Here is a 23,662-nt window from a genome sequence, read left to right as displayed (position 1 = left end):
TGAAAATAGTGGTGGTGGTGAGCAGTAGATGGCGTTGGTGTAGATAATATTATTGGTGTGGTTGCGGTTCATTGTAGTTGCTGGGTTGAGCGGTGGATATGAAGAGTTGTAGGGCAGGTGCCCTCCCTCGATGAGTCTCTGGACTTCTTGGAGGTGTCATGTAATAATAATAATAATAATAATAATAAATTCACATGCAGCTCTAAATATCGGTGTTCCCTGTACTCAACATCTGGCAATTATAATTGCTAATAATTTCTGATAGATATTCCTAAACCAGTCACCTACACCTCCCCACCCCCCTCACACACATATATAATCCACTAATGCCTCTTACTTCACAAAGGGAGTAGGCAAGGCCATTTAGTCTTAATTGACTTAAACCTATCTCAATATTACCCTAATTATATACTGTACTTTAATAGCATCTAAAATATCTTCATGTAAATCAAGCGCTCGCTTCGAAATATGTAAACAAAATGAAGTATTTCCACAGTCAGAAGGAGAAATCAAGTAGGAGTAAAATGCATGAATAATACTATTAAACAGGAGTTTCAGATAAAGAAAAGGTTGTGGAAGACGTATAAAGAAAAAGGTGATGAACGTTCTAATGAGCAATATAAGGTACAGGCAAAGAGAGTAACCTGTATGGTAAGGAAAGCCAAAGCTAATTATGAGAGGAAGCTAGCTGATGAATCCAAAAGACACCCTAAAGATGTCTTTTGCTATGTGGGTAGTAAAAGGAAGAATATCCATGGAAAGATTACTTTAAAAAGTGTGGTAAGGAAATTACTGAAACTAATCAAATAGTTGAGTTGTTTAGTGATCATTTCGCAAAAATGTACCATCTTCGTAGTGATAGTGCAGTGTCAGATGTGCCATTGACTGATGAGAGTATAGAAATAGATGAAATTGAGGTGCTTAATATATTAAAGAACCTTAATGCTAACACTGCCATTGGGTTAGATGGCATATCGGCCCATGTGTTACGAGAATGTGCAAGAGAAATAGCAACTCCTCTAACCAGAATGTTTAATTTAAGCCTCAGTTCTGGTAAAGTACCAATAGAGTGGAAAGAGGGGAAAGTAGTTCCATTGCACAAGGGCGGCTCTAAGACTGAGATTGCAAATTATAGACCAATCAATATATTTGGAGTGGTGGTTAAGATTTTGGAGAAATTAGTTAAAATTAGAATTCAAGACTGGGTGGGCAGCAATATGATACTTTATAAGGGGCAACATGGTTTTGTGAAAGGTAGGTCTTGCCTAAGTAATTTGCTTACGTTCTATAATAAAGTAACAGTGGAGTTGGATAAAGGAAATCCTTACTCAGTGATACTGCTTGACTTTGCAAAGGCTTTTGACAGGATTCCACATGGAACTCTGTTACATAAATTAGAGCAAATGGGTTTGGATCCGAAGATGGTGATTTGGATTAAAGGATGGCTGGCGGACAGATATCAAAGAGTGGTTTATGGAGGAGCTGAGTCCAGGAAAAGGCAAGTGACTAGTGGTGTACCTCAGGGCTCAGTTCTTGGTCCTCTATTGATTAATTAGTACATCAAAGATATTGGAAATACCTTAAATGGAAATATCCACTTGTTTGCTGATGATGCAAAATTGGGAAGAGCGATAATCAATTCAAATGATATGGATATTTTACAGGATTACTTAAATAGGCTGACGGTATGGATTGAGGTAAATGGCTGTCAGTTCAACGTGGTTAAGTGTAAGGTGATGCACTTCGGGACGATGACATCGCATGCTGTTTACTATATTAACGGATGGAATTGCAGGAAGTTGATGAGACAAGAGACTTGGGAGTTATTGTGGACAGAGAACTTAAGTTTAAAGGGCATATCGCAAAGATTGCCAAAACATCACATCAAATTACATGGTTGTTGAGGAACACACTAACAAGTAGGGATAGGGAAATCATTGTTCCACTCTATAAGGCATTAATAAGGCCGCATTTGAAATCTAGTCGCCAGGATTTCTTGGTGATGTGGAAGTGGCAGAGAGGATTCAGAGGCGGGTTACAAAGATTGTTGCAGCTCTGTGGGATGTTCCCTATGAGGATAGATTGATGATCTGTGGGCTCCAAAAACTAGCTGATAGACGTAGGAGAGGAGATATGATAGAGGTATTTAAATTGTTAAAGGGATTTTACAGGATTGATACTGATGATATTCTTAAGACCAGTGCAGGATGTGAGAGAACGAGGGGACATCCCTGGAGAATGTGTAAGAGTGTGGTTAACAAGGGTGTTAGGACTAGATTTTTTACTTAGAGGGTTGTGAAAGGTGGAATGCTTTGCCAGAACTGGTTGTGAATGCTTCAACTGTGAATGAATTTAAGGAGAGGTATGACAGGTATTGTGTAAATAATGGTGAGTGTGTCAATGTCGGGTCTCCCGCGATGAGTCTTTTGACTCCATGGAGACACCGTTAAAATAATAATAATAATAATAATAATAATAATAATAATAATAATAATAATAATAATAATACTATCCTTATGCTTATTATTATGATTATTATGTATATTTATAAAAATTATTCTTTCAGCATTGCGTATTGAATCTTTGATAACATTTTAAATTCGATTCTAGTGACGGACTAGAGGAACTGTTTCTGAATTTTTTTCCTTTGACCAGTTAGTAGATCTCTGGCATGGACACAGTTTTCTTTCCGGAAATTCGGTGTTTTAATCTGGTCACTTTGGAAAATCTATCGTTTCAGACATAATGTATTGCCTTAGGGTCAGGGACCACAACATGTTGTGAGTTGCCTGCAGTACTGTCTTCACCGAACTTAATATCATTGATAGCTTGGGCCAGCTATCTCTGATTGGCTAAGGGTAGAGATTGTGTGCCTGTTCCCTGCTAAAGTTAGATAGGACTAAAACGGCTATTCCCTTTTTGGGGAATAAAATCTGTTAGCAGATTTATTTTTAATTTTATCAATACTCTATATTCTGTATGCATAATAATAAGAATAAGAATATGCGCATATATTGTAAATAGTGTGGATAACTTAATAATAAAGTCTGACTGATTGATTATCATGTGGGCATCTCTATGAAGTCTAAAAACTCAAGGGAGAATAGCACTGATCAATGTGTTTCATAGTGGTTAGTGTATTTCATTTTAAAACAGTGGTGGGGGGAATTGCCGTAGTGCTTATTTCATATATTGTACAAAAACAAATTTGTAACTTCTACAAAAAAAAAAAAGATTACTTTTGAATAAGTAAAGTAAACTCTTTACTGGTTTCTGCAAGTCACTATAATCAGTAGACGTTATGAAATTGGTCAGGAGATCCTTAGGATAGACTGGCTGATATGATGTATATATTTTATTTGTTATTAGTTTAATAAAATATACTCAGTGGAAGTGACGCTTGCATCTTTTGCGCTAGACCGCACGAAGATAGACTTCAGTTCAAAACTAGTCGCCGACTGAAGGAACTTTTTCTAAGCCTATCTTCTACCGGTTCCCGAGTTAGTCAATCTCTGGCACGGGCAAGCGAGTTTTTCCTCCCTGAAACTCGGGTTTTTCATCACGTAAACTCCAGATAATCGACCCGTGGAACCCACATTAATTCAGACAGTAACATATCCTGTTAGGATTAGATACAAAGAAATGGAAGCACTTGCTGGCCGGTTTCTTCATCAGTGGCGGCTTATAAATAGTGAGAGTCACAGGTCAGCTATCTCTGATTGGCTACCGGTGGAGATTGAACTGCCCACTCAGTCTGCAAAAGCTAGATAGCGTTAAAACGCCTCGCCTACTCCCAATAAGGGAATAAAATGGCTTTAGCTTGTTATTATTTATTATTTTGGAGATGTATACGGAGAATGGACTCTCTCCTTATATATACAATCGCGAAACAGCCAGGTTAAAAAAAAAAAAAACGATGCTATTAGGATTCATTGAAATGTACATACTGTGGTTAAAAAATGCCTTTATTTTCGTTTATTTTTTTTTATTTCTAACTGTTTTACACTAATAATGATCCACGATACATGAATCGAAATATTTGTAATTGATCCATCTTAAATATTTTGAACTGTTTCTACGTGTGTTATTCAGAATGAATAACGCACAGTTGTCTTTTATGATTACTTTGGTAGCCATTAGAGGGCACTATGATAGTTTTCTCGCTGTAATCATTTTCGATATGTATTCTAATGTTTGATGTACACGTCAATTTAGGAAAGTAAAATACGGTATTACGAAATTACAAAACATCATGACTGGCGATAAGAAGAATAGATACAGTATTTTGTTACCAACCTACAATGAACGAGAAAATCTTCCTATAATAGTGTGGCTTATAGTGCACTACATGACTGAAAGGTGAACCAGTCCTCACTGTTTCGTTAGGCCAGTGTTGAGTTATATCTGCTGGAGGTTATGAGTCTTGAATGTTATGTTATACATACTTTTTTAAAATGTGTAATGTAGTTTTGCTGACGAAGATTATTTCCTTCGCTTTCGAATTTAAAATAAAAATAAATCGCGTTGTTTATCTCCTGATCCTGTACGTTCTGTTTATATAAGGCAATTGCAGAATGTTGTACATTCAACAGTAATATTTTTAGAGAAGGTATTGCAATGTAAAGATATATGTTATAAAAAAATAAGTCCACATGTTCAGCTAACGATCATTTCGTCTATTTTGGGAACTGCTGTTATTTGGAATTTGCACACCTTCTTCACTTAATCATATGGCATTTATACTTTCTTCGGTCATTCAAAAAACTTTGCTTTGTGGTATGTGTGTGTGTAGTATTGTGGATGTTTTAAATAATCTGTTTCCTATGTTCTGGAAACCAGGTATTGAACTTTATTGAACCACTTTATCCCTCCAGTAAGCAAGGTGATAGTCATTGAAATTCATCTCTGCATTAAACATTTTGCAGTCAGCCCTGGTTACAGTGGGATTTGAACCCATAGCCTATTGCTTTGCTAACTAGACTGGCAAATGTACTTGCTAAGCTATGCAGTATATGCATTGTTTTCATGACAGTGCAAATCATGCACCAGCAAAATCAGTTACATTGAACCCATAGTTTTGTTGATCACATACTATGTGCCTCACAAATTAAGCTTTACACTCATATTTTTCATTTGTCAAAATATATTATCAAAGAATTTCCAGTTTCATTAGTTTGCAAAGATGAACTCAGAATGCCCCAAAATGTGATTGTGCATGGTTAAACCCCATGAGCTTTAAATAGAAAAGAGCAGTTAAGGGAAAACTTAACTACAGGTGTGCAGTTTCAGTTTCTGCTCAGATGCCATCATAGGCATTGGCATGGTTCATTTGAACTGGTCTGTAGGTTCACCATATCACCCTGAATTGGTTAAAAACACATGCAGTCCCCAGCTTCACACTTATAAAATAAAAATGTACTGCTGTTCTTTGAATGATTTGCTTTCATTTTCATATATAATTAAGTCTCAGTTAGCGCAGATTATGAATCCCATGAAGTTGTCTTGCATTATTCGAATTCGCAATATTCAAACTCATAATTATATGTAAAATATGGTAATTGATTCCAGCTCAACAGAAAAATAGGTAATGAAAAATGTTAAACATAATTTTTTATGTTTATTAATGAAATAGTCTGAAACACCTTTGTCTTTAGAAATATTTTAGTAGTATAGACTACATTTTTTTTTTTTTCTCTCCTCAGAAATGTAAATTCTTTAAAGCATCCTTTTCCAGAATAAACTGGTTTCATCCACAATAAATATTTGTTGTTCAGTGTATTCGCAATCTTCAATTATTTTTTTAAAAATATAAAGATATTTAGATGCTGCATTCTCATTTGCACTGGCTGTCTCACCAGTAATTTTAACATTATGCAAATGGACTTTATTTTTAAATTGATCAAACCAGAAACTATTGCATTAAATGTTTCTTTTACTTCATTATTATTATTTTTTTTTCACTCTTAAAATTTCAAATTTTTGTTTGAATGGCTAAGAGGAACACACTTGTGATTGCAATGCTCAATCCATACAGTTGAAAGAATGCTCTGTTTCTATCATGCAACACTTCTGTTGCATGCCGGCCTGGTTGGCCGAGCAGTTAGCATATTTGCTCTCCAGCCAAAAGGCTTCAGGTTCAAATCTCACCATGGGTATGAATTTTTGTGATTGTCTGTGGAAATACTAGTGGTGTTGGTAGGCGGTAGGTAGGTGGCATCGGTGTAATTAGTAGATGGAGTGGTGGAGACAGAAAGATGTAGAGTAGGTGTCCTCCCTCGATGAGTGTTTGGACTCCCTGGTGTCATATAATAATAATAATAATATTATTATTATAGATGTATGCAAACCACAAAAGGCTGATGCAACTTTACCTTTTTTTTTATTTCCCATGTGTTTTAAAATATTCCATACCGTAGATTCAGGCATTCCAACATCTCGCTATTTTGGAATTGTTATGACCACATTCATGTCATTCAGTCACATCAAATTTTTTCTTTAATGTAATAACATGCCTCTTCTTTTTTGTGCTTGTAATGTTTTTATCTGAAGGAATCTTCCTTTCCTTTAGTGTTACACGGTGATCAACATTCGCTTTACACAAATTATGGACTCTAGATCCCTCCCTTCCAATATCATGGCTTTCTTTGCGCATGTACTATGTTCTGGCTATTTTGTGTGGCAAAACACTTTCTACCTACAAAAAGAAGGCACAGCCATGGGCTAGATTCCTCTCCTTTAAATCCCAAAGTCTGGTTTAGATACATTGACAATGTGTTTGCTATCTGGACCCATGGCTGCCAAACATTAGACATTTTCCTCAACCATCTAAACAAACAACACAAACGCATACAATTCACAATTGAGATTGAAAAGCAGAACACGCTTCCATTTCTAGATACACATGTCGCACATCTTTCTTCTGGCAGTCTTTCTTTCACTGTTTACTGGAAATCGATACATACTGGCCAATATATACACAAAGACTCCTACCAACACAAAAACTAGGGGTCATTAATACACTAAAAAACAGGGCTTTGAAGATTTGCTCCAATGAACAGGCACGTAATTAAAAGTTATCAGCAATACCTTCCTAAAAAAAATGATTACAGCCAAAATACTATCAACAAAATTCTGTACAAGACCTCACTTAAAAAAAAAATAAACAAGACTACAATAAAACTGTAACCATTCCATACATTAAAGGGATTTCAGACAAAATAAACAGAATACTACAAAAATACAACATTAAAGCCACCTTTAAACCTCCTGCAAAATTAAATAACTTACTCAACTCATTAAGGATCCCCTCCATCTGCTGACCCACCCTTGAGTATATTGTATTCATTGCACCTATAATTTGCCCCATATAAGGGAAACAGGATGCACAATTCCTATCAGAAAAAAGGAACACAAACGACACATTAAATATAATAACTATGGTCAATAACTATAATAACTTAGTTTCTGATCATGTCCTGAACACTTTACATAGAATTGACTGGAAAAACACTGTTTGTGTTTGGTGTGATGTAAACCTGTTGTTTACATCACACCAAAACATGGTATGAACATAAATTTAAGGAGGCCTGTGAGATTCTTATCAATCACCTTAATCTTAGACCATCATTATTATTAAGCACATATTCTACCCCTACTTAACCTTTCTCCCTAAGAGTTAATTATAAATAGGACCATAGGTAAGCTAGGATCCTAAATATAATATAACAATTGTCATGTTAAATTAGGACATCATTTTTGCTGTTTCTCTGTTGTCTTAAATAGAATATAGCTTTGATGTAGTTAATTTATTTTATTTCATTTATTTATTGTAATTTTTTAAAATTTTATTTTCATTAGAGGTCAGGCCAGTAGAATAACCATTGATCAAATCATTGTCTCTTCATCATAAAATCTGAAATGTAATTTCGCTTATCTCTGTATATATATATGTGTATACTCTAGATGATGAACTTAATATGAAGGTCGAAGTGTTAGGAAATTAAAATTATTATTTATAACACAGTTGTAGAATCCATAATTTGTGTAAAATGAAGGAATCTTCCTTTTGTCCATTAAAACAATTAAAATAAATCATGAAAACTAATGTCATTATGGCAGGTAGCAGCACATGCATACGCAAAGATAAACAAGTGTAGATTGAAGCAGCAGCATCTAAAACCGTAATGGTAACCTGCTAACTTGAACTGCACATGCACTAGCCTCACATTAACTGAATTTTGGTTCACATTAAATGCAACCTGGTATCATACAATTTGCACAAAATTGAATATCTCATTATTCAAACTCTCAATAATTGTTACCTAGTTGTATATCTACATTTACCTAAAATTGTAACCTCAGACAGTTCAAATTGAATGTTAATAAGTGTTGTTATGACTAAGGCAGAAGTAATATGGACACTGGTTTATTAGCACTAGAATTTATTATATGAAGGTTTACTGTATAATGCATCATATACACAAAACTAACATCTAGTCAATCTCAATGGCCAGAGTTCTAACTTGCTCCCCATTTCCAACGCAACCAACCAAGCAGAAGTCTTCGCTATAAGTAATCACCTAATGCAAAAACATATATCTACCTACTCAATTTCCTGAAAACCCTCTTCACTTTTCAAATAATACTCTGGATCACCGACTTCCTTTCTTCTGTATATAAATGACTTTGCTCTCATTAACCACTAATCCTATCCACAGCTTTGCAGATGATAGTACTATCCATTCATCCTCCTCAGTTGACAAACCACGTAGTACTCTTACATCCCAAGCTACAAGATCATCTAAAACTAGTGCCTTAAGCATTGATCCACATATTCCCCTTCAGTGATGCAAGAACAATCTTATCATAAAATAAATTAAAGATGCCAAGAAATTATATTCTTGGTTTCATCCTTTATCCAAGTATAAGCAAACAAAGTTTGCACGTAGAGTCATTTCACAATTGGGGTACTTGGTAGGAGGCTAATGACTTCACATCCATTGTCCTAGTATTTCATAATGCAATATACATATCCTTATGGACATGTATAATTCTATGCATTATGGGAAGGGTCACTACCCAAACTGGTTTTGACCTTTATTGAGGTCTCATCAGTGGGAGCCAGACCCAGATGTAATATTAAGGTTGAAGTAATGCAGAAGTCATATTTCCATGTATAAGTAACCAAAAGTCTTACAATGACTTCACGTGCAAACTTTGCTTATACTTGGATAAAGGATAAAACCAAGAATATAATTTCCAAGTGAAAAAAAAAACTTTCAACATTCTATAATTCTAGTATTTTAGCAATGAGGTGTGACACCTTTTGGCTACTTGTATATGGAAATATGACTTCTGCATTATTTTAACCTTGGTATCACTTATGGGTCTTGCTCCCACTGATGAGATCTCAATAAAGGTAAGGTCGAAACCAGTCTGGGTAGTGACTCTTCCCATAATGCATAGCATTATGGGAAGAGCCACTACTACACGTCCGTAAGGACATGTGCATTGCATTATGGGATACTAAAGCAGTTGATGTGAAGTCATTAGCCTTTATATACAGGGTGTTCGGGATAAATTTGACAGTTTCGTAAGGAAAAAGAAAATCTTCTTTGTATCTATTAAATTTAATGAATTGACAAAAAAACATTACAGGCAGAGTTAATTACAATACTATCAACAAGATTTACTCAAAATAACCACCATTAGCATCGATCACAGCTTCAATTCTGCTTCGGAACCTCGAACAAGCTGATGCTACAGTCTCTCTGGGAAGGGCCGCAAAAACTGTTTTAATTTTATCCATTAACTGGGCTTTTGTATTACTGGAAGTGCGATTGGTGTCTTTTTCAACTGCGCCCCATACAAAATAATCCATGGGGTTAAGGTCTGGGGAGTTTGGAGGCCAAACATTTGGACTGGTGAAGTCGTAGAAATTTTCAGACAACCATTTTTGACTTTTCCCAGAGGTGTGGCAAGGGGCCGAATCCTGCTGCCATACATACGGCCTACCATTGGCTACCCTTGTTATCCAGGGCTTGACTACAGTTAGCAACTCCACGAACAAAGCCCGAATTCCAATGCCAGGGTTCTTCAACACCTGTTCCTGCAGATTTGCGAGGAATTCTGCTGTACGAACACAATCAGATCGTCTGCTAGGGATCTTTCTTCTTGCTACATCCTCGTAGTCACCATTGCAAGTCTCTAGTTCATGCCTGATTGTTTTTACTGTATTCAGGGAGCATTGGGCAGCAGTCGTAATATCCTTATTTTGATGGCGGGCACGAATCATCATGATACAAGTTATTCTCTTCCATGATTCAGGTGGGTTCCAGCTATCCATCCTTTCTGACATCTTGTATATGAATGAAGAAGGGTCCAAACTTTTAAATGAAGAGAAGTGTGTGTTAATACATGTAACTTACGGAAAAATATAATTAATTATAAATATGTCAAATTTATCCCGAACACCCTGTACAAGTAGCCCAGTTGTGAAGTGACCTCACATGTAAACTTTGTTTGCTTACACTTGGATAAAGATAAAACCAAGAATATAATTTCTTGGCATCTTTAATTTATAGTATAACCAAGTGAAAAAACTTTCAAAATCTTATCATGTTCAATGCCAGCGAAGGTTGGTCGATTGGTAGAGCCTCTGCTACTATTGGCTCACTCAAAAAGTTAAGCAAGTTTGAACGCAGTTAGTAGTTGGAAGGGGATCAGTTGTTTGATGCTGTTGGCACACTCTCCCTCGATGAGTCTTTGGACTCCCTGGAGGTGTCACATAATAATGATAATTCCACCTAAACACATTCTTGCCTTTTCTCTTGCAAAGATATCTCAGCTCACCTACTTCACCTTCACAAATATGTAAATCATCAGACAAATCTAATCTCTCTCTCTCTCTCTCTCTCTCTGTGATTGGATTAATGTTTACCTCTGGTCTCTTCTTGAATAAATGCATCACATCAATAGCTTCCTTAGCATCCAAAAAACTAGGCATTCTTTATCATTCAAAGTGCTATTTTACACCCAGCCAACTCTTAACTACAAATTCCAAATCCATGTTTAGAATACTACTCACATGTTTAGAGTGGTGTACCTAAAACTTCTCTAAATCCTTGACACTGTCAGAGGAGAGCAATTCGGTTCATATGAATAGCTTCCTTCCATTCTACAGGTACTCCAATGGTCATTGCTCTGTTAAACTGTTAACCATCATTCTTCCACACTCTGTTTCACCTGTTAATACAAGAGCAGCAGCAGCTGCAAACATAAAAAATCTAATTCTTATCTTCCTCTTTTATTCTGTTTGCCAAAAAACCAAGATTCCAATCACCAGTCAACTTCTATCTCAGTCCTCATTGCCCCCCCCCCCCCACACACACATCCACAACACTAATGATGAGGGACCTATTCTTAATCTGTCATGTATATGATCAATAAAAAAAATATATATATACACACCTGTTAATCACATGACTCTTGAATACTGATGTGCTGTGAGAAGACTAGTCATCACAATAAGCTTTTTCTTTCTTTCCAACTTTCCGTCTATTTGCCATCTGGTATTTTATGCTGGTATAATTATAAAAAAAAAGAAGTAGATTTCTGGTGATATATGCTACCATGCAGTTTTAGAATAATTTATACCTACTGACTCTGCCATGGCTCTTATAAATATGGAAAAACCTTGAATGATGAGGGACCTATTTTTAATCTGTCATGTATATGATCAATAAAAAAAAAATATATATATATACACACCTGTTAATCACATGACTCTTGAATACTGATGTGCTGTGAGAAGACTAGTCATCACAATAAGCTTTTTCTTTCTTTCCAACTTTCCGTCTATTTGCCATCTGGTATTTTATGCTGGCATAATTATTAAAAAAAAGAAGTAGATTTCTGGTGATATATGCTACCATGCAGTTTTAGAATAATTTATACCTACTGACTCTGCCATGGCTCTTATAAATATGGAAAAACCTTGAATGATGAGGGACCTATTCTTAATCTGTCATGTATATGATCAATAAAAAAAAAATATATATACACACCTGTTAATCACATGGCTCTTGAATACTGATGTGTTGTGAGAAGACTAGTCATCACAATAAGCTTTTTCTTTCTTTCCAACTTTCTGTCTATTTGCCATCTGGTATTTTATGCTGGCATAATTATTAAAAGAAAGAAGTAGATTTCTGGTGATATATGCTATCATGCAGTTTTAGAATAATTTATACCTACTGACTCTGCCATGGCTCTTATAAATATGGAAAAACCTTGAATTACCATCATGGATTTTCATTCATATGCCATGAGGCATCCCCAGTATAATTTTTTAAGATGTTTTTTTTTTTTTAAGTTAGAAAGAAAAATCAAAGATGGTTGACTTAGCGGTTATCGTATCTGCTCTCCAGCCAAAAGGCTGTAGGTTCGAATCCTGTGGGTATGGATGTTTGTGATTGTCTGTGAAAATACTAGTGGTGGTGGGCGGTAGATGGCATTGGTGTAGATTCTGACTGTAGTCGCAGTTCATTGTAGTTGGTGAATTGAGTGGTGGATACAGAGCTGTAGAATAGGTGCTCTCCCTCGATGAGTGTTTGTACTCTCTGGAGGTGTTATGTAATAATAATAATAAATTTTTATTTTAAGCCTAGGCTACCTAATTACCAAAAAAAAACTGTAGCTGAACAGATTTCTCTCCTCCTCCCATCTCACACCACAACTAATGTGTAAAACCTCAAAATCATTCAACCTTATTTGCTGGTGGCACCACTGTATTGGAATATTTATCTGTTTTTTTTTTTTTTTTTTTTTTTTTTTTTTTTTTTTTTTTTTTTTTTTTATAACTTCTGTGAAGTTGCTGAATAGATATACTCTTTCTGTTTATAGCAGGTTTTTCATTAGTGGTATGAGAGATTTTGATGAATTGGGAGATTCTAATTAAAACTTAATTATTATTATACAGGCATCTCCATGGGGTCTGAAGACATTGCAGTAGACCCAAACTATCCACACAATCTATCATACTTCTCCTTGAACCCATTAACAAAGCACTCACAGCTGGCTCTGGGAACCCATTCTACTCATTCACAACTCTCTAAGAAAAAAAAATCTATTCCTCACATCCCTGCTAACCACACCTTTATTCAACTTCCAAGGATACCCTCTTGTTGCCCTTTTGGTAATTGATGAAACATTTCCCCCTGCTTCAATCCTATAAAATCCTTTAAGTAACTTAAATGTTTCTATCATATCACCTCTTTTTCTCCTATCAACCAACTTCTGCAATCCACACATCCTCAATCTGTCCTCATAAGGAACATTCCACAGACCACTACCATCTTGGTTTCTTGCCTCTGAATCTTCTCCACCACTTCCTCATCCCCCAAGTAACCCAGGAGACAGACTAGACAGGAGCACAGTAATTCAGATATGGACATAAAGTGAGATAACTTCCTTATCTCTACTTGTTAGTGTATTCTTCATACTAAGTAATCTTATGAGCCACTTTAGTAACCTTAGTAATATGTCCTTTAAACTTTAACTTTCTGTCTATCATCACCTGTAAATTTCTAGCTTCATCTATTTACTGGAGTACAATATGGTGCACAGCATGTAATCTATTTATCGCAAAATGCATAACTTTACATTTCTCCATATTAAACTGATATCCATTATCTTTTGCTCATATTGACAGCCTATTTAAATCATGTTGCAAGCTTTCCACATCATCTTGATGATCAGATATACTTTTGGTTAATGATATGAGTTATTTGATCCAGCACTTAGTATATCTACTTCCACTTTTGTGTATGTGTGTGTTATCTCTATCATGTTCAAAATTTATAGCATATCAGTGGGCATAAGTGGTTAAAGAGAAAGAGGAGAAACTTGTTTCTTGTGTTTCCTTCCTTGAATGGCTGAAGGTTACAGGAAAGGATAGGTAGAATTAAACAGTGGGACGAGCTGATTCATTAAGTTTGAAGCTTAATTGTGTTTGAATGGTGACCTGTAACTGCTTGTGTTTTCATAGGCTTAATAGAGATGGTGGGAGAATTGTAGCTAGTTAGGCAAAACATTCCTCTTGAAATACCTACAGAAAAGGCAAAAGAAAGCTAGATAGAGGATACACTTTTGAAAATGGAGTGGGAGAGAAGAAATTTGTGAGAGAAGAAATATAATTAAATTCCTCTTGTCTGGATAGTGTCAAGAGGTGCTAACCAAATGCAAAAAACAGTATTCTAAATTGTGCGGATCTCAGATTTATATGATGTTAGAATAGTGCAAGTGAGAGGTAGGTTAAAAAAAAAAGAAATGACTGATTTTTGGAGGCTCTGGATGTGATTGCTTGTTTTCTAGGACAAGCTATAGAGTGTAAGTTGACCTAGGAAGAGAAATCAAATCTTGCCTGGAGGTATGAGCACTATCAAAGGTAAGGAGAAGTGAAATCTTTCTAGTGAGAAATAAGGACTGTGCTCATGTGGTTGTCTTCACTTCAATGGAGAATGGTCACAAGGTCTTAGTGTTTAAGGCATCATTATAGAGGATCTTAAAGTTTGGAATGATTGTCCACTACAAGGTTTGTCAAATGAAGAGAGGAATGAAGGGTACTCAGCAAATCTCTCAGTAGCATTTGAGATTAATGAATGGAGATCATTTATGTATTGGAGAACAGCAGGTTCTTCTCCAGTACATAAATGACTGAGGATATGCTGTCATTAGTGAGGAAACCACTATGATGCAATGAAAATTAGTGAGGAAAACTAGCAACCCATTGCAAAGAAGAGTAAGCAGGCTATATGATGGTAACTTAGTAATTTGGTAAGTAGCTTTTGCCAGAGCTGATCAGATGCTCTGGAAATGTCAAAAGCTAGCATGTAAGTTTTCACAAATCAGTCTGTGACTTGTATCCATTGTTAACTGTGTGGAGGTGACATGTCTTTTTTTTTTTTTTTTCTTGGAAACTGGTTTTTTATTCTACAAACAGGCAAATCAGCTAAAATAACATGCATTTAATGGATATACACACACACACATTGCATATTTGTATACTCATGTCTTAGTTGCTTCAACTGTAATTAATTCCAAATAAACCAATCTGCTCTAGATAGAATATGATGGACTCCATATTGGTAGTCACTAATTTGTAAACCAACTGCTAATGAACTCCATTATTTTGAGAGGACAATAGTTCAGTGGTTGATTTTCATCATCCTTTTTTGACTATATAGTCTTGCTTAAATGTTGTATGAAAAATTATAAAGATGATGAAGGATGTGTGTCTGTTTTGGATGTCCAGTTATGCTTTGAATTGCATTATTGCACTAATTAGCCAGTATAGTAAAAATTATCCAGTTGTTCTCACTACTTATTACAGCTAGAGCCAGTTCTATATTTGGCTCTTTCAGATTCAGATTTATTGATTTCAGAGCGAGTTGTATTTGGATTTCTTTATTTGAATATCACTATTTTTATAATAGAACAACAAATATTGACAATTTTTACAGATGATTAGCATCTTTTATTGAACTATTAAACAGTGCTGTAGACATATGCACACCAGATTATTATTATTAAGAGAGACCTCCAGGGAGTCAGAGACTCATCGAGGGAGGCCACATACTACACAGCATCCACACCAGCTATCATACTTATTCTTGAATTCATTCACACTGCTTGTACTCACAACATCCAAAGGCATTCCATTCCAATCACGCACCACCCTCTGAGATAAAAATCTAGCCCTCACACCCTTCTTGGCGGCCTTCATTCTCAGCTTCCAAGGATGCCCTCTCGTTCTTTCCCCACCCTCCATAAATTGAAAAATTCCATCAATTGAAATTCTGTATACCTTTTTCAGAAGTTTGTAAGTCTCAATCATATCACCCCCTCTTTCTCCTGTTTGCTGGTGTCTGCAGTCTACAAATTCTCAATCTATCTTCATGATCAGTATTCCACAATCCTGATATCATTTTTAACGCACTCCTTTATACTCTCTCCAATATATCAGAATCACAACAGAAACCAGGAGACCAGAACTGTGCACAATAGTCCAAGTGAGGTCTTATCAAAGCCTTGTAAAGAGGCAAAATAACATCCTTATCTTTACATGTGAACGTTCATTTCAGCATTGCAATTATATTTTGAGTTGTATTTGCAATCTTTGCAAAATGGCCCATGAATTTCAACTTCCTATCTATTAACATTCCAAAATCCTTAGCCTCATCAGTTTCTTCTAGCCTAATCCCACCAATATAATATGGCATTGAATATCTAATCATGTCGAAGTGAATGACTTTCCATTTACTGACATTGAGCTGACACCCATTTTCTTGCCCACAATTCCATCCTATTCAAAGGATCATTCTGCAAAGACTGCATATCAGCAGCATTCCTGATTACCCTACCTATCTTTGCATCATCAGCAAATAGCTATATGTCACTTGTCAAATCCTTCCCAATATCATTAATGTACAGATTGAATAACAGTGGACCAAGCACTGATCCTTGTGGTACACCACTTGTTACCCTAAACCTTGCAGACTCACATCCGCTGTATACCACTTTTTGATAACTGTCAGTCAGCCACCCTCTTATCCATGCTAATATTGCATAACCCAAACCCATTGTCTCTAATTTATGCAACAGACTATCATGCTGTATTCTGCAAAATCCAAAAGTATCATGGTGTATCCATTCCCCTGTCTAGTTCAATGATAACATCGTTATAGAATGTGAGCAAGTTGCTAAAACATGACCTTCCCTTAATAAACCCATGTTGTTCATTGCAAAGTAGAGATTCACTGTGAACCCATTTCTGAATGCTGACCCTAACCAATTTTTTCAAAATCTTCACCACCACTCCTGAGATATGAATTGGTCGATAGTTGGATACATCGGTCTTTGCACCACCCTTGTGCAATAGAATTACCACACATTCCTTCCATTGCTGCAAAATTTTCTTGGTTCTGAGACTCATATTAAACATCCTGGTCAAAGGAATGGACAGTTCAGTTGAACACTCTTTTAACACACGTGCTGATATTCCATCAGTCTCTATTGCTGAATTCTTATTTAATTTGTGCAACAGCTTAATACCTCTGTCTTACACACCTACATTTCTTCATCTAGTGAAGAGGTAACAGTGAGCTCAATGTTGCATTCACCAGGTTGATAGCTTTTAACAAAATGGACACTCATTAACTGAACAACCTCTTCTGCATCTGGATTTAGAAGTTATTCTTTCATATTCATTCTTTCTTTTACTTGCAGCATATCAATAGAATTCTTTGGGTTGTCTTTAGCATGTAAAGTTTCTTTTCATACTCAGGCTTTGCTTTCAGTACAACAGTAATGACTATTCTAGCCTGCTGCTAACATTCATAATGGATGTCATCCTTATGCAAATAGTATTCCTTCCAGATCATCCTTTTCTTATGAATCTCTTGCTTAATAAGATTACACATTCATTTGACTCTTACTCTATTTATTTTTGAACTCTCAGGAGACATTCTGATATCGCATTATTTAAGTATTGTTTAAATGCTTCCCATGCAGTGTCAATATTCTTTCCATCCAGCAACCTATTCCATCCACTGAACTCAGTATACTCCTCAGTTGGTCATAATTTTCTGTTTTATAGTTCGGCATGTAACCTTTTCTGAATGGAACATTCATAAACATTGTCGCTTCTCAAGTGAGTGCTGCATGATCACTGTCACCAACTGGAGGCAGAATAGTTACGTCTTTTTAACTGAAATGCCCTCTGACACTATAATCAAATCTAAAACTCTTTGTCCTCGAGTTCCTTCTGTCATGTGCTGCTTGAGCAAGTTGTCTCGCAACAGCTCAATAAATGCATTTTCATTTTTCTCATGACATTCTACTGCTACTCAATCAATATTTGAATAATTAAAGTCTCCTATTACGATTAATCTTTTCGCTATCATCTTTTCTATTTGTGATGCATTTCTTCACCACTAGCAACTGATCCACCAGGTCTGTAACAACACCCCACTATGTAATTAGTCTTGTTAGATTCCACCTCACACCAGATGGCTTCAAGCTCACTGTCACATGAAATATTGTTAGTAGTATTACTACAATCATAGACTTCAACTCTAACTGGATTTAAGTCATCCAATATCATTAGCAGCATGCCCCCTCCTCTCCTTTCTTGAAAATACTGTATCTTTCTTGAAAATACTGTACCATTGACACTCAATACCATTTAGTAGGTCTGATTCTGATAGCCAGATCTCACTAATACCTACAATCTGAGGTCTCAACATATTGGCTAAGGCAACAAACTCTATCTCTTTGTTTCTGATACTCCTAGCATTAGTGTACAGACATAATAATCTACCTGTTTGTTCTTTTGTATTGTCTTGTCTGCAGTCTTCCTGACACAGTTGGACAACTTGCAGATCTCTGTTCTTCTCTAATGCTTTATAAATGTGGACATATTTGCACACATTTAATGGGTCCGAACTGGACGAACACAAACCCGAAATTGTTCTCTCCTCATCAACATTTCCATGACAATGACCGTTCCCGTCATTAACACAGTTATATCACATTGTCGCGCTGACACTCACACCATTCCTCCCTTTATAATTTAGTTTCCCTGACTGTGTTAGGTTTCATACCAGTTATTAGTTTTTCTAGACTTCTGATACCAAACGCATTCAGGTGTAGCCATACCTCTTATACAAATCCAATCTTCCCTCAAACTCACTCCACACATCTAAAACTCGCATCCATTCCTTCTACATAGCCTACACATTGAATTGTTTGCTGTCATAGTCCTTCTTTTTAATTCATTTTTATCATAGCAAGGTTATCTAGTTAAAAATCTCATCTCATCTTCCTTTTACCCTCTTTTACCTTGTGGTGTCGAGGGTTTATTAATCATTGGACCTCAAACCGTTCACAGGATAAGGTGGTCAGTCCTACGCCCTGATGTAATCTATGTCCTGTAGTGTTGAATTCTCAAGGCCGTTTTTCCTGCTTTGTGAAATGAAAAACCCCAGGATAAACTGGGGAAAAAACCCTACTGTCCACGCCCATGACTTTTCTATGGCTGAGGAAGATCCTTCAGCTCCTCACGTTATTGACGGGAATCAAACCTAGGACACTTTCCCCAGTCATATTGTTGTGAAGCGCATAGCCACTAGGCTAACCATGCAGACTTTAAAAATTGTATATTGAATTAAATAGTAATAATTCCTTTTGCAAGTCTGTACATGCTTATAGAGACACCTTTTTTTTTAGCTTGTGACAATATATAGCATGGACAATAACCAGAGAGCTTGTTTTTATTGGAGATCAGTTCATGATTCAATGTTTATATCTTCTTTTCTGGTCTCAAGTTCTTCTGAAATTAGTAAGTGTTTTATAATTAAGGAAAGAGCCATAAAACTTCAACTTGACTTTGACTAAAATTTCTTTACCCATAATCAAGCAAACATGGTTTGCATGTTTGCTTGTATATGGGTAAAGAATTTCTATATAGAGGCTATTGACTTCATAAATATGACTTCTGGAAATATCTGACCTCCACATTGATTTAATCTCTACTGTTTGACCAAGGTAAAGGAATACTCGATGTCTATTTGTATTTGTGCTTCAAAACTTTAAAACATTAATAAAAAGAGAAAAAAAAAAGCAGATTTCATAAACTGTTGGAATTTATTATTTCAAGTACTGAAATACTAAGCTAGCATACTAGGTCATGTAATCATTAGTGTTGTTTTCTTTTGAAGCGTAAATTTCAACATGCAAACTTTGTTTGCCTATAATATTAGAATATAACTAGTTTTGCATTATGATATAATCTTCAATGAGATTCTTTTTTTTTTTTTTAGTGGGTATGATTATGAAGTAATTATTATAGATGATGGAAGTCCAGATGGAACATTAGCAGTGGCCAAACAATTAGAGAAGATATATGGGAGTAGTAAAATTGTAAGTTTTGGTTTTTGGCTTTGATTAATATTTTAAATATTAATTTTATAAAAATATGAGCTCATTATTAAATATTATCTATACATCATCAGTTTACATTTATGTTATATTTTCTGAATGGAAACTCTGAACTCTATTGGAGAACATGAATGAAAACTTTGATTTTTCATTTATTCGCAAGGTCATGCGAATAAATGAAAAATCAAATAAAGAAATTAAGTTAAAAATGAAACAATTGAAGATGTTGATAATTTTACATACCTTGGATCAAGGTGGCACTGATGAAGATGTTTTACAAAGAATTGCTAAAGCACAAAACTGTTTCAAGTCATTAAATAAATTATGGAAAGCATCAAATATTGCAGTTAAAGTGAAAATTAATATCTATAAATCTATTGTGCAAGCAGTACTGCTATATGGCTCTGAAACTTAGAAACTTACCAAGGTACAGAGTAATAAATTGGATATTTTCCAAAACAAACGTTTAAGAAGAATTTCAAAAATTTTCTGGCCAAATACAATCACTAACGAGAAACTTTTAAAGAAAACTTTCTCCAAGATGAAGAGATTTTCCTAAGAAGATGGAAATGGACTGGGCATGTTTTACGCATGGGGATAAACAGAATTCCCCAAGTAGCATTGAGTTGGGCACAAGATGTTCTAGAGGTTGCCCAAAATTAACTTGGAGAAGAATGATGGAATCTGAAATGAATGAGTCAGGATAGGCAAGCTGGGTAAAAGCAAGAGCAGCTGTGAAGGACAGGGGCAAATGGAAAACCAGAGTTGCAGCCTTGTGTTAGCAGGCATGGAAAACATTGATGACGATGATTAAAAATATAAGAACACATTAAAACATTGAATTTTTATTTATTCATTCATGCATTTGTTCACTGGTCATCCACAGATGTCATATGGACACTCCTATGCTCGGTGATGTGCCACACCAGGCCTCGCCATGTAGTCCTGATGTATGCTTTTCTGGAGGCTTCAAGATCAGTCACTCCACACACACACACACCATCCATCCATCTCATTGACAGTCTACACTGTTCTCTTTTTCCAGGAACTTTACCTTCTATTACTGTTCTGAGAAGTCCTCTTTCCATCCTTTCAATGTGTCCAATATATTTTAACTTTTTTTCTGTCAATATCCTTAAGGAGCCTTAAAGTTCTACTGACTTTTTACTAACACCCACTCATTTGTATGCCTTTTCGTATGTGATATCCTCAACAGCCTTCTGTAACATCACATCTCAAAAGCACTATCGTATTCTTATCTGACTTCTTTAGGTCCCAAGTTCTTACATCCATAAGTTGCTGTTGGAAAAATGACTGCATCCAAAATCCTCAACTTTGTTCCCATGGAGATAGATCCATCCTTCCAGAATGGCTAAAACAACAGTCAGATAAGTCTCTGACTGTTGTTTTATCCATTCCTAATCTTCTTCTGATGTCTTCTGAACAGCAATTCTTCACATTAATAATGGATCCCAGGCATTCAAACTTGCTGACTTCCTCAGTTCTTTCTCCATTAAGGTACACTTGTTTATTTATTCATTAATACACATTAAATGGCAAGTTTATCAGGTATGTCATTCATTAAGTCCATTGCACTGTCTGATATGATGGATTATATGTCTATTAAAATAGACATGTAATCTAAAGACTGCATAAAGCAGCTACTGAAGTATGAAGTATGCTGTGCACAGCAGCCCAATAATGGGTGAACAGTATGATTTTGAGTGTTTTTGAATGTATTACAATAGTCAATGATAGATGCTAGAATGGGTTAGGCTTCCTTTCCAGATTCTGAGATTCAAGTATCATGAAAACTGTTGCCTTGATGTATTCATACACAACAGTGCACTGAGAATATCTCAATAAATCCAGTAATCCTGTGCCAGAAGTAGCTTGTCGATGTGAGAGTCTGAAAGTCATGAAAATCATGTTATAGTCTGATAGACTGGCCCAATTCAACAGTGTTCTACAAAGAAACATATTGGCATACACAATGCATTATACCTTATCAAGGAGGTAATATATATGGCCATCAATGGCTTTGAGCACTTTTATTAACTAAAAACAGTTATGGAGCACTGAAACTGGTTGCTTGAGGAGTGAGAATTTGGCACTTGGTCTGGGAAAATATATCCAACTTTACTAGCTGGATATATAGCCGGCGAAGGTTGGTCGATTGGTAGAGCCTCTGCTACTAATGGCTCAGTTAAGTATGTTTGAGTGCGGTTAGTAGTTGGAAGGGGACCAATCGTTCGATGCTCTCGGCACACTCTCCCTCGATGAGTCTTTGGACTCCCTGGAGGTGTCAAAATAATAATAATAATAATAATAATATATTTTCTAGAGACAGGAAACTCTGTATAATAACCCATTGATATCTGATAGTTTATTATTCAGATGGAATAAGCTGTTTGAAACAGTTATCTGTCTCATTTTAGCCTGAGGCAATTGTAGGATGAGGGATCTGTATAGACCTGCATCTCTGTTAAAGACTTTTGACACCTTTGAGTACATTTTGTTAATTTGTGACTCTTCAAGGAGTCCAAAGACTCATTGAGGGAGGGAATCTACTCTATAACTCTCCATCTCTACCACTTAATTCACCAACCACACCAAACTGCCACTACCATCATTATCTATACCAATGGCATCTACTGCCCACCATCACTAGTATTTTTTGTCTATAAATTGTGTGTGTTCTCAAGGCCAATTTGTCTGTATGCGGGATGAAAAACTTGAATTTCCAGGAGGGAAAACTCTGCTACCTCTGTATGAAATTGGCTAACTCACATTCAGTTGAAAAAAAAACATATAAAGATTCCTCTCATCATAACGAGAATCGAATTTAGGCCTTTTCCGATTGGAGGGAGTGACATATCGTCATTCTTTTGATTATGCTATGAAGGCTTTAAAAATATTTTTACTAAGCAAGCTGAAATAACAGATGACATACCTCGTGGCTACCCTGGTCTCTCAGTACATGGTACAACAAATTTGAGTTGTCATGTCAGCTAGAGGGGCCAGGCTGCTTGTTATTTAGATAAATGTGCCTAATAAACTAGCCACCAAATGTGTGTTTTGTTATATATATATATATATATATATATATTTATTATTATTATTTTTAATTATTTTTTTTATTTTTAGATTTTCATGGCATCTTCTGAGATACATTTACGATTTTACCAGACAGGCTAGAAAATTAATAAATTATTTTCGTAGTTAAAGATTAATTTATTATTTAAGCAGAATTTGCTGTCATATAAAAGGAAACAGATTAATATCATGCAGCTCATAATTTTGTGCAGTCAGCATTGAAAGAAAGCAATAATTGTGCTATATTCCCTGATAGTTTAGAATAAAAATGTTTGAACTTACCTGATAGCTTGTTATTTTTGGTTCTGTCACTTGTCTTTATTTGCATAAAAACTTTATTAACTCTGAAATGTGAGTTTAATAATCACACTTGAGATCATTCACATTTCTGATTGTCTGCAAGAATTTGATTCGATGAGCGAGTAGTGATCACACTCCAGTGGCATGTAACATAACATGATAGTCAACATGGTTTTATGTTTATAAGGAGAAAACATTCATAAATAAGAGATATTAGGAGAGGAGGAATGACTGATGATAAAAAAATAGAGGCGGGATAAAATCTTAT

At 35.6% G+C, this 23,662-nt stretch overlaps 1 protein-coding gene across 1 annotated transcript in view; it reads left to right on the top strand.

The window, feature by feature from the left end:
- The first annotated feature begins 4,165 nt into the window (after window positions 1-4,165).
- Dpm1 (Dolichyl-phosphate mannosyltransferase subunit 1) overlaps window positions 4,166-23,662 on the top strand; it is a 67,131-nt gene continuing 47,634 nt past the window's right edge. Inside the window, exons 1-2 of the mRNA XM_090401179.1 lie at window positions 4,166-4,359; window positions 19,881-19,980. Of these exons, the coding sequence (XP_090257305.1) occupies window positions 4,253-4,359; window positions 19,881-19,980 (207 nt within the window). The 5' untranslated portion in view covers window positions 4,166-4,252. The remainder of the gene's footprint in view (window positions 4,360-19,880; window positions 19,981-23,662) is intronic.

Source organism: Typopeltis vanoorti, chromosome 12 (assembly GCF_054136105.1).
Source record: "Typopeltis vanoorti isolate ZY-2024b chromosome 12, IOZ_Tvanoo_1.0, whole genome shotgun sequence".
NCBI classification, from domain to species: domain Eukaryota; kingdom Metazoa; phylum Arthropoda; class Arachnida; order Uropygi; family Thelyphonidae; genus Typopeltis; species Typopeltis vanoorti.
Note: the sequence above shows the minus strand (reverse complement) of the source record. Positions and strands in the feature narration are given on the sequence as shown.